The sequence below is a fragment of the Monodelphis domestica genome, chromosome 1 (assembly GCF_027887165.1).
Source record: "Monodelphis domestica isolate mMonDom1 chromosome 1, mMonDom1.pri, whole genome shotgun sequence".
Lineage (NCBI taxonomy): Eukaryota > Metazoa > Chordata > Mammalia > Didelphimorphia > Didelphidae > Monodelphis > Monodelphis domestica.
The window spans coordinates 321,141,244-321,156,466 of record NC_077227.1 but is presented as its reverse complement, the minus strand read 5'-3'; the positions used below and the strand labels follow the sequence as shown (position 1 = coordinate 321,156,466).

Below are 15,223 nucleotides of genomic sequence, written 5' to 3'. Positions count from 1 at the left end.
CAACCTCCAGGAAGTGATGCAGAGCGAGAGGAGCAGAACCAGGAGAACATTGTACACAGAGACTAATACACTGTGGTATAATCGAACGTAATGGACTTCTCCATTAGTGGCGGTGTAATGTCCCTGAACAACTTGCAGGGATCCAGGAGAAAAAAACACCATTCATAAGCAAAGGATAAACTATGGGAGTGGAAACACCGAGAAAAAGCAACTGCCTGAATACAGAGGTTGAGGGGACATGACAGAGGATAGACTCTAAATGAACACTCTAATGCAAATACTATCAACAAAGCAATGGGTTCAAATCAAGAAAACATCTAATGCCCAGTGGACTTACGCATCGGCTATGGGGGGTGGGGGGGGGATGGAAAAGAAAATGATCTATGTCTTTAACGAATAATGCTTGGAAATGACCAAATAAAATATATTTTAAAAAAAAAAAACACTGGCCAATCTGATTCAGAAAAAAAAATGTATCCAAATTACTGACTAGGATCATGAATGAAAAAGATTCATTTTGAAAAAAAATTTACAATCAATGAAAAAGAAAAGCAAATATGGAGCTATTTTGCCCAAATATATGCCAATAAAACTATTTGAAATGGATGAATATTTATAAAAATAGAAATTGGAGAGATTAAGAGAACAAAAAAAGAGAATAGTTAAAGAATTACATCTTTAGGGAACAAAACTGAACTAGCCACAAGCTATAATTAATTTCCAAGGAAAGAAACCTCAGGACAGATCAATTTACATGTAAATTCTACCAAACATGTAAAGAACAATTAATTCCAATAAAATAGGTAAAGGAATCCTGCAAAATTCCTTCAATGATACCTGGACTTCAAAGGGTCAAAACAGAAAGAATTATAGACAATCTCCCTAATGTTTTTTGACCATGTGTATTTCTACAGAAATTCAAGACTAGTTAAATATTAGGAAACTATGAGCATAACTGACCAGATAATAGAACAAAAATTTTAATGATCATTTGAATAGAAGAAAAAACTTTTGACCAAATATAGCATTTATTCCTTTTAAAAACACTAGAAAGCATAGGAATGTTCTCCTTAAAATGATAAGTAGTATCTATTTAAGACCAAGAGCTAAATTTATTATTACATGTAATTGGTAAAAACAAAATAATAAAAAATAAAACCAAGAGCTAGCATTAACTGTAATGGAGATAAGCTAAAAGACTTTCCTAAGATCTGGGGTAAAGGAAAAATGCCCTTTATCACCATTACTATTCTAGTTTTGTACTAGATGTGCTAGCTATGGCACTAAGACAAGACAGGAAATTGATGAAGGTATTGGCAAAAAGGAAACAAAATGATCACTTTTTTGCAAATGATATGAGGCTTTACTTAGTGAACCCTAGAGAATCAACTAAAAAATTCATTGAAACAATTAAGAACTTTAGCAAAGTTGTAGGATATAAAATAAACACATATATGTAATATCAACATTTCTGTAGACTACCAACAAAATCTATTGAGAAAAGAAATTTCATTTAAAATAATTATGGAAAGCACAAAATACTGGGGGCACAAAATACTACCTGCCAAGGCAGACACTAGAACTATATGAACCCAGCTACAAAACATTCTTTACACAAATAAAGGCATATCTAAATAACTGGAGAAATATTAATTTCTCATAGGTAAGCTGAGCCAACATAGTAAAAACGACCATACTACATGAATTTATTTATTTATTTAGTGCTATACCAATCAAACTTTCAAAGAATTACTTATCATGCTAGAAAAATAATAATTCACCTGGAAGAATAAAAGGCAAAGAATATCTTCGAGAGTGATTTAGAGACAAGTGCCCAAACTGTAACCCTCATGCCACATGTGAGCTCTCCACTGCCCTTTACCCCAGAAAGGGGAGGGAGGAAGCACTCCCATTGGGCTGCTAGGCAGAGAGACAGGTGATGAGAGAAATGTCCTCAGGCGGTGTGGAGAGGGGAAGGGAGTAGTTCCCTCCAGCATACCATAGGTTCCCCAACATGGATCTAAGGAATCAGTGAAAAAAGGGGAAGGAGACCTAGCAGTAAGAGAGCTCAAATTCTATCACAAAACCATAATTTAACAATTTAATACTGAGTAAGAAACAGACAAGATGATCAGTGGAACAGTTTAAGTATACTATATGCAGAAGTAACATAGTAACCTCATGTTTTATAAACCAAAAGATTACTTTTTACTGAGGCAAGAGTTGTTATTCAACAAAAACTTTTGGAAAAACTGTAAAGTAGTTTGTCAGAAACTAGATATAGAACACCTCACACCAAAAATAATGGATAAGCTCAAAAAGGGTACATGATTTAGCTACAGTGACATCTTTAGTCATTGAGTATGAAAGAAAGTCTCTGTCAGATCTAGGGCTAGGGGAAGAGACCAAACAAGAAACAGGTTCATTGTAGGTGAAATTTTGTAGGATGTAATTTTAATTATATAAAACCAAAAAGTTTTTGTACAAACAAAACCAATACAGCTAAAATGAGAAGAAAAGTTTGAAACTGGGAGAAAAATCTCTGCAATAAGTTTCTCTGATAGAGGTCTCATTTCTAGGATATATAGGGAACTGAGTCAAGAATAAGAGCTAATTTTCAAGTGATAAATTGCCAAAGAATAAGACCAGGTACTTTTACAAGTAGCCATATGAAAAAAATGCATTCAATCAATGCATATTATTTATTTTAGATAATTAGGATAGAGAAACAATTAAAACAACCCTGAGGTACTGTCTCACATCCATCAGATTGGTTAAGATGACAAAAACTTTGTCAGAGGGTCTGTGGGAAAACAGGCACATTAATGCACTTTTGGTGGAGATCTCAAATATTTCACTATTCTGGAAAGTAGTTTGGACCTCTGTCCAAAAATCTGTTATTAAACTGTGCAGAGTCTTGGGCCCAGAAATACAGTTACTCAGGTCATACCGCAAAGAGATCAAAGAAAGAGAAGTACCCATATGTACAAAAATATTCATAGCAGCTCTTTTTGTGATGGCAAAATATTGGAACCTGACGTGATGCCCATCATTTGGGGAGTGGCTGTACAAGCTATGGTATATGAATGGGATAGAATACTGAAGGAAATGAAGATGGGGATGTTTTTATAAAGACCTGAAAGACTGATACGAACTGATGCAAAGTGAAACGAGTAGAACCAAGAAAACAATTTAACAGCGATATTGTAAAGCTAATCAACTTTGAAAGACTAAATAACTGCGCAACACAATGATCACAATTCCAAAGAATTTATGAGAAACATGCCATCCACTTACAGAGTGAAAGAGGGAGGGAGTGGGCAAGAGGGGATAGGGAGAGAGAGATCTAACGGACTGAAGCATAATTTCTTCTCTTTTGTTTGTACACGGCTAACGTGGACATTTGTTTTTGGATGATTACATATTTGTAATGGATTTGTCTTTCTTGCCTTTTAAATAGGTGAAGGGGGAAGAAGAGAGTATATGGTACTGAAAATAACATAAATCGAATTTTTTAAAAAGGCAGTTTAGGTATTACTTCATAACTCTAAAATTTGCATAACTCACCATCCATAACGTTAGCGCCCAAGATGGTTCAGCGCAGGCCGACAAAACTCAGAGAGAAGATCCGGAGCCAACCGGAAGCATGTATTGTCACTTCCGTCCTCAACTTTCCCACATCAACGGCCACTTGTGGCTGTTCCGCTTAAGCTTGCTCCGCCCCGTGCCGGCAGCCTTGACGACTGTTGCTACCCGGCGCTGACTGGCCCCGCGGCCGTAAAAGGAACAGGCTCCCATAATCCTCTGCGTGCGGGGCTCGTCTTCGCCGCCCCCGCCCACGACGCTCGGCCGGGGAGGACCTGGAGCATGAGGGTCCCATCTCAGTGTCACCTGAGGGAGGTGAGTCCTGCGGCACTGAGAGGCGGGAGGAGGTCAGGGTGAGCATGGGGACTCCGGGAGGTGGTGTTCCTGAGGAAGGGTCCCTCTGGCTCCCCACTCGACTGGCTGAGCTCTGTTCTCATTCTCCTCTGCCTTCCTCCAGTATCAGCGGCCACCCTTGACCCCCTACACCCAGTGTAGCCATCTCAGGCCCCTCACCCTCCATCTACAGTTAGATCCACCCCTGTCTCCTCATCCCCATTACATTATAGCATCTTTGTCTTCACCCCCCCACACACACACACCTACATTATAACCATCCCTGCCTCCTCACTCCCAACCTACATTATAGCAAGTCTCCTCACCCCACCCCCTCAGTGTAGCCAGCCTAGTACCCTCACTCCCAACCGCAGTGTAGCCACTCCTGTTCCTCTGCTCCCAGTGTAGCCATTTCAGTGCCCTCACTTCTTATACCCAGTGGTAGTCATTATGTTTTCTCACCCTCACCTCTGTGTAACCATCTCTGTCCCATTACTCTCCACTCTCAATATTGTCAGGCATCTTTTTCTTCTCTCATGCTCCCAACCCATATGTAGCCTATTTTTTGTCCCTTCACCACCCCATCTCCAGTTTAGCCATCCTTATGCCCTCACTCTCATTGTAGTTATCTTTGTCTCCTTACCTTTCAAACCTTGTATAGCTATCCCTGTCCCCTCATCTTTCTACTCCAGTGTAGTCATTCCTCTTGTGTCTCAACTGTGTCAGGCATTTGTGTTATACTGGTTATACAAAGACAAAAATGAAACAGTCCCAACCTCAAGGAGCTCCCCTCTATCATTAACATATCTGTCAGTTCATTTAAAAAAAAAGTGAATAACATTGAGGGATATTAAAATTTTAAATATAACATAGTTCCTACTCACAGAGCTCAAAGCCTGGTATGAAACACATCTAAACATTATAAAATAAGTGCATTAGAGAAAAAGTTACTGTAAAAGAGTATATAGTAGGTGGGAGCAGTTATTGTCAAACGGAAGGCTTCTTGGGTAGGACATTTGTGTTAGACTTTAGAAAGATGGAAATGGATAGAAAAATCTATATGAGTAGAATAATGTTCTAAGTATGAAGAAAGTGCATTAATCGAGAATTTAGGCCCAGTCTTCAAGGAAGGAGATGGAATGTTATTTGTGGGGAATGGCAAGTAAGCCAGTATGGCTGGACAGTAGAATGCATGATAGGGGCATGAGATATAAAAAGCTTATGAGAGGCACCCAGGTAGCACTCTGGATAGAGCACCAAGCCTGGGAGGACCTGTGTTCAAATTTGACCTCAGGCACTTCCTAACTCTGTGATGCTGGGCAAGTCACTTTACTCCAGTTACCTAACTTTTGTCACTCTTCTGCCTTAGAAATGATGCTAAGACAGAAGAAGGTAAGAAGAAAAAAAAGTTTATGATGAAGGTAGTATGGAGCCAGGTTATGAAGAGCAATTCAGAGTCAGAAAGGTGAGTTTATATTTAATCCTAGAGATGATAGGTGGCCACTGGAATTTAAATGTTCAAATTTGTGCTTTATACTTTGCAGCTGTATGAAGGATAGATTAGGGTGGGGAGAGACTTGAAGGAAGGCCAATAAGCAAAACTATTGCAACTGTCTGGATGAGCAGCAAGTGGCAGGAAAGGACATGTGGAATTAGAAATGAGATTTGGCAATTGGTTGGCTAGATAAGATGAGTGAGAATGATTTGAGGATAACACAGATTTTGAACTTACTATAGCAATCCCTTGACAGAAAGAGAGATGGGTACATGGGAAGATAAATTGTTTTAGATATGTTGGGTATGGAGAGCATAGGGAGATAAGTTGTTTTAGATATGCTGAATTTGGGGGCAGTTAAGTGGTTCAGTGGATTGAGAGTCAGCCCTCAATGGGAGGTCCTGGGTTCAAATTTGGCTTCAAACACAGTATTGATTCTAAGATGGAAGGTAAGGGTTTAAATAAAAAGATAAACTATATTTGAGACGCCTATGGAACATCCATTTAAAAATAATTAATAGTTATTTGGTGATGTGGGGCTGGAGGTTAGGAGGGAGACTAAGACTAGATGTATAGATCATCTTCAAAGAGATGATACATTGAACCTATTGAACATTGAATACAAAGAACTGATGAAGTTACCAAGTGAGAGGGTAGATAGAGAAGTAAAGTGAACCCAGAACACAACTTTGGGATATACCCACAGTTAGAGATAGTAACATAAATGATCATCCAATAAAGGAGACTGAGAAGGAGCAAACAAGTAAGAGAACCAAAAGAGAGTTGCCACAAAAACCCAGATAAGGTAGGAATTTATAAATAAGAACAACAAAAAACTAAACTTAAATATCACCTTCTACATGAAACTTTTCCCAATTACTCCAATTGCTTCCAACCCAGAGTACCTTGTATTTAACTACTTTGTAAGTATTTTTATTATGTACATACTTAAATATTTTATCTCATCTCCTCTTTGAGGCTATTTACTGGGTTTAGTGACAAACACCTTTAATCCCAGCTACCAGGGAGACTGAAGCTGGTGGATCTCTTGATAAGCAATAGACTGAGTTTAACGAGTGTTTGTAACTAAATATAGAATCAGTATGGTTAATCTTGGGAGCAACTGGCAAAGGGGAGGAATTGGGTGGCTAAGGGAAGGCAAACTGGCCTAGGTTAATATAACTCTCATGCCAATCATTGGTGGGATCAGAACAATAAGGAGAACCACTCCTACTCTTCCCTACCCCCAAATGAGGAAACTCATTTTTTAAAATTCAAAAATACATATTTTTCAATTATACATAATAATAATTTTCCACATACACTTTCCAAAATTATAAGATCCAAATTGTCTCTGTCACTCCTTTCCCTCTTCCCTTTTGGAAATGATAAGCAATTTGATCTGGGTTATACATGTATTATCATGCAAAGCATATTTCCATATTGGTCTTTGTTGTAAGAGAATACTCATAAAACCCAAATCCCAAATTAAAACCATCAATAAACTAGTGTGAAAAATAATATGCTTTGATCTGCTTCTGAGTCCCAACAGTTCTTTCTCTGGAGATGGATAGCATTCTTTATTATAAGGTCTTCAGAATTGAAACTAATTTTTGAAAAAAATTAAATGAAATGAAAAAGAAAGTGGGCTCCTTGTTTCGGTAGTTCCTTTAGAAATGTTTGTTGATTGGTTTTTATGAGAGCTTCTGTAAATGAGGTTGTCAGAATAAAAAAAAGTATAAATATAAGAATGATATTAGAGTTAGACTCAACCAATCTAAGCAATCGATTATAAGTTAAAGGGAAGTGTCAAATACAGTGCAAAGGTTTTGGACATGAAAGACTGGTGTGGAATGAATGATTTAGTTAATCAGAAGGAATAGCCAGAGTGCTTAGGGAACATCTAAGAGCAAGTTTCCTCCTAATGGTTGATACATTGATGCTTAGAAGAGGTGTCACAGCTGTAGACAATAGATTTAGGAGTCATTGGTCATTTAGTCAACAAATATATTAGTCAACAAACATTTATTAAGTGCTTACTTTGTGCCAGGTGCTGAACTTAATGCTGGAGATACAAATCAATGAAAAAAAATAGGCTATGGGGACAGCTAGGTGCCTCAGTAGACTGAGAGCCAGGCCTCGAGAGGTCTTGGGTTCAAATGTGACCTCAGATGCTTCCTAGCTATATGTCCCTGGACAAATCACTTAATCCCTATTGCCTAGCTCTTACTACTCCTTCTGCCTTGGAACCAATACACAGTATTGATTCTAAAATGGAATGTAAGGATTTTTTTTTAATTGGCTAGTCTTCTTTAGCCTTTAATGGGGAGAGACATGTAAATAACTAGGAATATACAAGAGATATGCAGAGTAGATGGAAAGCATTGTGAAGGGGGAACAAATTAGTTGCTAAGGGGCTTGGAAAGGCCCTCCTGCAGAAGGTTGGCTTTCAATTGAGTCTGAAAGAAACCAGGGAAACTTAAGAGGAAAAGGCAAGTGAACATTGCATTCCAGTCATAGGAGACAGCCAGTATAAAGTCAAGGAAATGGGAGATGATGTTTTATATCTTTTTAAATTAACTTTTAAAATACACATAGAAACAGTTTTTGAGAATTATCTGACATTTTGTGAATCAAATCCTCTCCTTCCCTCCCCCCCTTCCCTGAAGTCATAAGTAGTCTGATATAGGTTATACTAGTACTGTCATACAATACATATTTCAATATTCCTTATGCGGTGAAAAAAGTCATATGTCATACATACAGTTCCTTTTTTGATTGTTGATAGCATTTTGCATTATGAGATCCTTGGAGTTATTCTGGAAACTTGCTTTGCTGATAATAGTTTAGTCCTAAACAGTTGATCATTTGTACAATATTTCTGCTACTGTATACATTGTTCTGGTTCTGCTCACTTCACTTTTTATCAGTTCATATAAGGATAACGTTGTGTTTGAGGAATTGAAAGTTGGCCACTTTCAAGAGGCTGGATCAAAGAGTGTGTTGGTAGGAGGTAGATATAAGAAGTACAGAAATGCAGGAAAGGGTCCAGGTTAGGAAGAGCTTTAAATGATAAATAGGCAAAGTTTTTATTTGATCCTGAAGGTAACAGGAAAACACTAATCACAGGTGTGATGTGGTAATATTTTTAGATAAATATTTTTAGTATTTGGGTAAAAGATAGATTGGGGTAGGGAAAGACTTAAAAAAATTTTTTTTAAACCCGTAACTTCTGTCTTGGAACCAAGGCAGAAGAGTGGTATGGGCTAGATAATGGGGGTTAAGTCACTTGCCTGGGATTATACAACTAAGAAGTGTCTGAGGCCACATTTGAACCCAGGACCAGTCTCTGGGTCTGACTCCTAATCTACTGCCACCTAGCTGCCCCCTGGGGAAAGACTTGAGGAAGGGACAAGACTATTGTAGTAGTCCAGATGAGAGGTGATAAGGTTCTGAATTAGGATTGTGAGGGAGAGGAGGAAAATAAACTAGAGGTATTGTGAAGGTAGAAATGATAAAATTTAGAGATGTGGAGTGAGTGAGAGTGAAGAGTCAAATTTAAGATTATAGACCTACATGACTGGGAGTATAGTGATGCCCTAAATAGTGATAAGGATGTTTGAAAATGAGAAGGCTTTGGGAAGAAAGAGATTGAATTTTGTTTTGGATGTGATGAATTTGAAATGCTTATGGGACTATCCAATTTTAGATTTTTCAAGAGGCACTTGGAGATTTGTGGCTGTAGTTCAGCAGAGAGGCTAGGTAATGATTTGCATAAAGATAATAATTGGACCCATGGGAACTGATTTAATCACTAAATGAGATAGTATATAGAGAAAGGAGCCCAGGACAGAGTCTTGGGGAAACTCACAGTTTGAGGCTATAAAATAGAACTTTCTTTCATTCATTAAAAAAATTTCAATTTCCAAATTATCTTCCTTCCTCCTACTCATCTCCTACCTATTGAGTAGATAAGTAATATATCAATTATTACATACAAAACACATTTCCGTCTTAATAATGTTGCAAAAGAACACACACACACACACACACACACACACACCATACACCATACACCATACACCATACACCCCTACCTCTGTTTGTTCATGTCCAAGACTGGGATTAAATCAGATATTCTAGGTCAGTGACGGCAATCCTTTTAGAGATGGAGTGCTGGGCCCTGCCCCCCCCCCCCCAACAGAGTGCTATGCCCTCCCTTTCAGAGACCACATGCCATGCCTCACCTTTCTACCTCCCCTGCCTCTTCTCCTCTCTTACCTTGGATAGCAAAGGGAGGAAATGCTCCCATTGAGCTGCTGGGCAGAAGGGTGGGGAAAGTGAAGAATGTCCTCATGCACATGGAAAAGGGAAGGGAAATAGCTCTACCCTGAGTTCCCCTGGCTTTCTAAAGCCTGGTGGGTGGGCTACTGCAGGCATGCCCACAGAGAGGGCTCTGCATGCCCTTTTTGGCATGTGCATGATAGGTTCACCATCATGGTCCTAGAGCATTAAGCAGTTAAAAAAAGTTAGCCAAAGCATAGAAAGAATATTCAACTGGGATACTCCAGAACTTAGCATAGTGATATGTAGCCTCCTTTTCCATATGGAAGCATACCTGCTTGGCAAGGTGGGATGCAATGACTTGAAGAATCTTGGGATCTAGGCAAATTTGTATAGTATGGAAGGCCTCTGCTCTATACAACTGGGTCTTTTGTGTTTTAGGTGACCAGGAAGTCATATTGATATTATCAGATACTACTAGGAAGATATTTCATGAGAGGTAGAGCTTAAACCTTGTCCTTTGTGCCAGCTAAGCCCTGGGTCCAGTCACCTTTCAGGGAAAAAATAGCCTAACTTAGTTTGGGTATGGGAGTAGGAGTAACCCTGGGCCTATCACAGGCTCTATAGATAATAGCCACCAGAATCTAGTTTGGGTAATAAATTTGGATAGCATGAACCTCAAAGGAGGGATTGCTCAGTGAAAGGTAGATTGAAAGACTCTAGAAGTGGCAGTGAAGAGAAGGAGATATTTTGACTGCCCAACTGAAGACCAGTGAGTTGGGGAGTAGTAGAGTCAATCAGCTTGTGTGATAGGTACTATGCTAAGTTTTGGTTAATGAGGAAGATTGTCATTCCTGTTTGGTGATAAGCAAATTAGGAAGAGATGAGGGTTTAAGAGAAAACATAATGAGTTCAGTTTTGGACATTTTGAATTTAAGATGGTTTCAAAACATCCATTTTAAGATATCTAGTAGGCATTTGAAGATGCAAGATTGGAAGGTAAGAAGGAGATTAGGGCTGAACAAATCATCAGCATAGAGATTATCAGTATAGAGATTTTAATAGAATCTATGGGAGCCGATAAGGACACCAAGTGAAATAGTATAGAAGGAGAAAAGAAGAGGGCTAGGGACAGAACTTTGTTAGAGAAAATGTAGGGAGGAAAGAGTATTGTGGGAAGTGGTGATTATGGGAAAAGAGTCATGCTTCAGTGAGATTCAGAACATGGAAAGGGTGAGAAAGAGGTTTTAGATAAAGGAATTTTGTTCATTTTGGAGTAGGCATTCCAAAGTATCAGGCATGAAATGGGTAGATCTGAAATGAACATTGTTGGGGGGGGGTAGGGTGAATAGGTGTGATGTACTGGTAAATTGAAAATAGGAAATGAACTTTCTGCATTTTTGGGTTCAGAATTATTGGGTTAAGGAGATGTGAGTTTGCTAACCATTGAGCAGTATAGTCCAGGCAGAGTATAATTTGTTAGTGAAACCATGAGGTTTGAATGAATTTAGACCAAGGTAAAGACACTAGGAGGAGAAGAGAAGAGGGCAAAAGATACAATAATGGGGAATACCTACGAGAATCTGGCAAAAAGGTCATTAGAGAAAGAGTAGAATTAGATATATGTAATATCTCTGAAGCTATGAGAGGAATATTATGAATGGTAGGGATATTTATCAGTATCCAATATTGTATATATTAAGGACTTTGGTCATTTATGATTAATTGAGGTAGAAGTTTTAGTAATGAAAATGGATGCCAGATTGAAAGTGTTTGAGGAGAGAGTAGGAAATGAAGAAGTAAGGGTATCTTTAGGTATAGCTAACTTCCTAAAAGTTTAATAGTGAAAAAGGAGAAGGAAGATGTAAATGTAACTGGATGGCAAAGACAGATAAAGAAAAATGTTTTTTAGATTTGGAAAGACTTTAATATATTTGTAAGCAGAAGAGAAGGAGCCAGTAGCACATATTACAGACATGAAGAAAGATGAAGACTTAGAAAAGCCCATTAGATGTGGCAATCAAGAGCACATTGATGCTATGAAGGCTAAAGGTAAAAGGAAATCAATGGACTGTACTGAGGTCAGACCTATTGCTTTTATGACCATGAGGAAGATGGATTAGAGTAGAGAGAATCAGAGAGACTAATTAGGAGTTTGTTGCAATAGTCTTGTTAGGAGGTGATGATGAGAGCATGTGGCTATGTGAGTAGAAAAGAAGACTGATGAAAGAGAAGTGATAATGGATGAAATGAAAAGATTTGGCCACTAAATGAATGTGATGTGGAAAAAATGAAAAGTTGAAGGTAATAAAAGTTGTGAATTTGGAAAGTTGGAAATAGTGTGAATTTTGATTGAGTTTGAGATGCCTATTTGGCATCCAGTTTGAGACATTTAATCTACTGACTTCCAAAGTTTTGGTAACAAAATTTTAGGGCACAATAGCACTCTGCAATAAGCCTTCTAATTCAAATATAATTAGACAAATCCCTTGTAGACTGAATGTCTCACACACATATGTACTTTCTTAAAATGTAAGTAGATATTCTTGTGATTAATACAAATTTATTAAATGCACAGTAACTTTTATAATGACTTTTCTCAACCAGCATATTCTAATAATACAACTTTAATCTTATGGGGATAAAAGGGGGAAGAAGAGCTCATTGGTGACAAAGATTGCAATTTTACCTGATTGAGGAGGTCAGAAGGCAAACAAGGAACTGAGAAGTGAATGAAAGGAAAAGTGGAGACAAATAGGGATAGAATTTTAGGCAGAGAATAGTAGGAAAGATATATGATAGTATATAGTTTGAGGGTATTGTAGGATCAAGTGAGAATGTTTTTCTTTTATTCATTCATTTATTTATTTGTAATTTTATTTAGTCAGTTTAGAACATTATTACTTGGTTACAAGAATCATAGTCTTTCCCTCTCCCCTCCCTCCACTCCTTCCATAGCTGACGTGAAATTCCACTGGGCATTACATGTGTCCTTGATCAGAACCTATTGCCATGTTGTTGATGTTCATTTAGAGTCTACATCCCCAATCATATCCCCCTCGACCCATGTGATCAAGCAATTGTTTTTCTTTGGTGTTTCTACTCCCACAGTTTTTCCTCTGAATGTGGATAGTGTTCTTTCTCATAGATCCCTCTGGGTTGTTCAGGATCACTGCATTGCCACTAATGGAGAAGTCCATTACATTCGGTTGTTCCACATTGTATCCATCTCTGTGTACAATGTTCTCCTGGTTCTGCTCCTCTCACTCTGCATCACTTCCTGGAGGTCATTCCAGTTCACATGGAATTCCTCAAGCGAGAATTTTTAAAGAATGGCATGTTTAGTACATTTATAGCTCCAAGGGAAGGAATAGATAGGTAGATAGATAGACAGAGAAAGAAGTTTAGAGAAGGACATGATTGTGGAAGCAATTTGACAAAGGAAAGGAGATGGGTGTTAGGATAGATATAGAGGGCCTGGTTGTAACAACAAATCAGGAAGTCATTTTATTTCAACACCATTTGGAGATATATTTTTGAGCCTTAAATTCATTGAAGTAGTGGGTGAGTTTGGGGCAATTTTTTTGTAGGGTAATATAAAGTGAATTTTCATAATATATTTTCATAGCAATATGCAAGTTTATTTTGTTTAGATGGGGAGACAGATCTCATTCAGAGCTATTCTATTTGGATAGTATTTTGAGAAAGTAACAAGTGACAGCATCAGGATAATTATGTTCTACACTTAAAATTAATAATACTACATAAATGTATTAAAGAAGTTGAATGTGTGAGTAGGAACCAAATAATTATTTAGAAATTTTAGACAAAGGCTTTAAAATGTTGTTGCATGAAAGTGCCATAGCAACAAGCTCTATAGAGACTACATTTTGGTTCTTTCCCTATCTATATATTGTTTCCTTGTGTAGCCTTACTAATTGTATCTTATTAATTGCAAAGGTAGCATCTATACTTTTTTAATAGTCCAAAAATCGTCATTATTTAGTTTCTAGTTATTTATGCCATGAATTTATAAGGAATAAATTCCAACAGCTCAGGTTTCCTGTCATTGGTTCTGTTTTTCACCCTTATATCAAATTAAATTATTTCAGTTATATGTAATATAAAATGTTAACACTAAAAAAATCCAAATTTTCTCCTTTCCTCCCCTGTGCCCTCCTTGAGAAGGCAAACAATTTGATGTAGATTATACATATGTATTATGCAAAACGTTCCATATGAGCCATGTTGTACAAGAAAGCACAGACCTAAAAAACCAAGAATAATAAAGAGCAAAAAAGTATGCTTTAATCTGCTTTCATCTTTATCAGTTCTTTTTCTGAAGGTGGATAGCATTTTTCATCATAAGTCTTTCACAATTGTTTTGGATCATTATATGGCTAAATCATACACAATTGATCATCATAAAATAATGCTGTTACTGTATACAGTTTTTTCTTGGTTCTGCTCATTTCACTTTTCATCAATTTTTTAAAGATAATTTATTTTACCAATTACATGTAATAACAATTTTTCCCATAAGTTTTCTTAAGTTATATGATCCAAATTGTCTCCCTTTCCTCCCCCTTCCCCAAGTTGGTAAGCAATTTGATTTGGATTATACATGTATCATCATGCAAAAAATATTTCCTTATTGTTCATTTTCGTAAGAGAATAATCATATAAAACCAAAACTCAAATAAAGTATAAAATACTATGCTTTGAGTTGCATTCTGATTCCAACAGTTCTTTCTCTGAAGGTGGATAGGATTCTTTGTCATAGGTCCTTCAGAATTGTCCTAGATCATTGCATTGTTGAGAGTAGCTAAGTCTTTCACAGTTGATCATTATGATATTGCTGTTACTGTGTATAATGTTTTCTTAGTTCTGATTATTTCACTATGCATCAGTTCATGTAAGTCTTTCCAACATTTTCTGAAATCACCCTATTCATCATTTCTTATAGCACAATAGTATTCAATGACCAACGTATATCACAATTTGTTCAGCCATTGTCAAATTGATGGACATCCCTATAATTTCCAATCCTTCACCACTACAAAAAGAGCTTCTATAAATGTTTTTGTATACACAAGTTCTTTTCCTTTTTCTTTGATCTCTTTGGGATACAGATCTAGTAGTGGTATTGTTGAGTCAAAGGGAGCCACTGATACATCACTCTATTTCATAGCTAGTTTCAGATTGTTTTGATGATTACTCCTTTATAATACAGATTGAGATCTTGTACTGCTAAGCCTTATCCTTTACATTTTTTTCATTGATTCCTATAATATTCTTGACCTTTTGTTTTTCCAAATGAATTTTGTTATGATTTTTTTGTTTTATAAAATGATATCTTGGTATTTTGATTGGTATGGCACTGAATAAGTAAATTAATTTAAGTAGGCCATTGGTTCTTAAAAAGTATGTCTCTCAAGGGGTGCATTGGGGAAGTCACCCAGCAGAACTCTCTCAACATTTACCTCCAAAGCAAAATCTAGTTTTAGAATGGTAGAGTCAACAAAA

General features: G+C 37.2%; 2 protein-coding genes across 10 annotated transcripts in view; one reads left to right on the top strand and one right to left on the bottom strand.

The window, feature by feature from the left end:
* CINP (cyclin dependent kinase 2 interacting protein) overlaps positions 1 to 3,714 on the bottom strand; it is a 75,723-nt gene extending 72,009 nt beyond the window's left edge. For 2 of the 4 annotated variants that reach the window (XM_007473535.3, XM_056811231.1), the window contains exon 1: positions 3,568 to 3,714. In XM_007473535.3, the coding sequence (XP_007473597.1) occupies positions 3,568 to 3,574 (7 nt within the window). In that variant the 5' untranslated portion in view covers positions 3,575 to 3,714. The remainder of the gene's footprint in view (positions 1 to 3,567) is intronic. The other 2 variants (XM_007473534.3, XM_001373818.5) reach the window with 2 other exon arrangements.
* A 45-nt stretch (positions 3,715 to 3,759) lies between these two features.
* The window catches only part of TECPR2 (tectonin beta-propeller repeat containing 2), a 145,639-nt gene continuing 134,175 nt past the window's right edge, over positions 3,760 to 15,223 (top strand). For 2 of the 6 annotated variants that reach the window (XR_008915085.1, XM_056811228.1), the window contains exon 1: positions 3,760 to 3,900. Coding sequence is in view for 1 of the 6 variants with exons in the window: in XM_056811229.1 (XP_056667207.1) it covers positions 3,868 to 3,900 (33 nt within the window). In the remaining 5 variants the exon portion in view is untranslated. Of the gene's footprint in view, positions 3,901 to 5,287; positions 5,384 to 15,223 lie in introns of all 6 variants that reach the window. The other 4 variants (XM_056811226.1, XM_056811227.1, XM_056811225.1 and 1 more) reach the window with 4 other exon arrangements.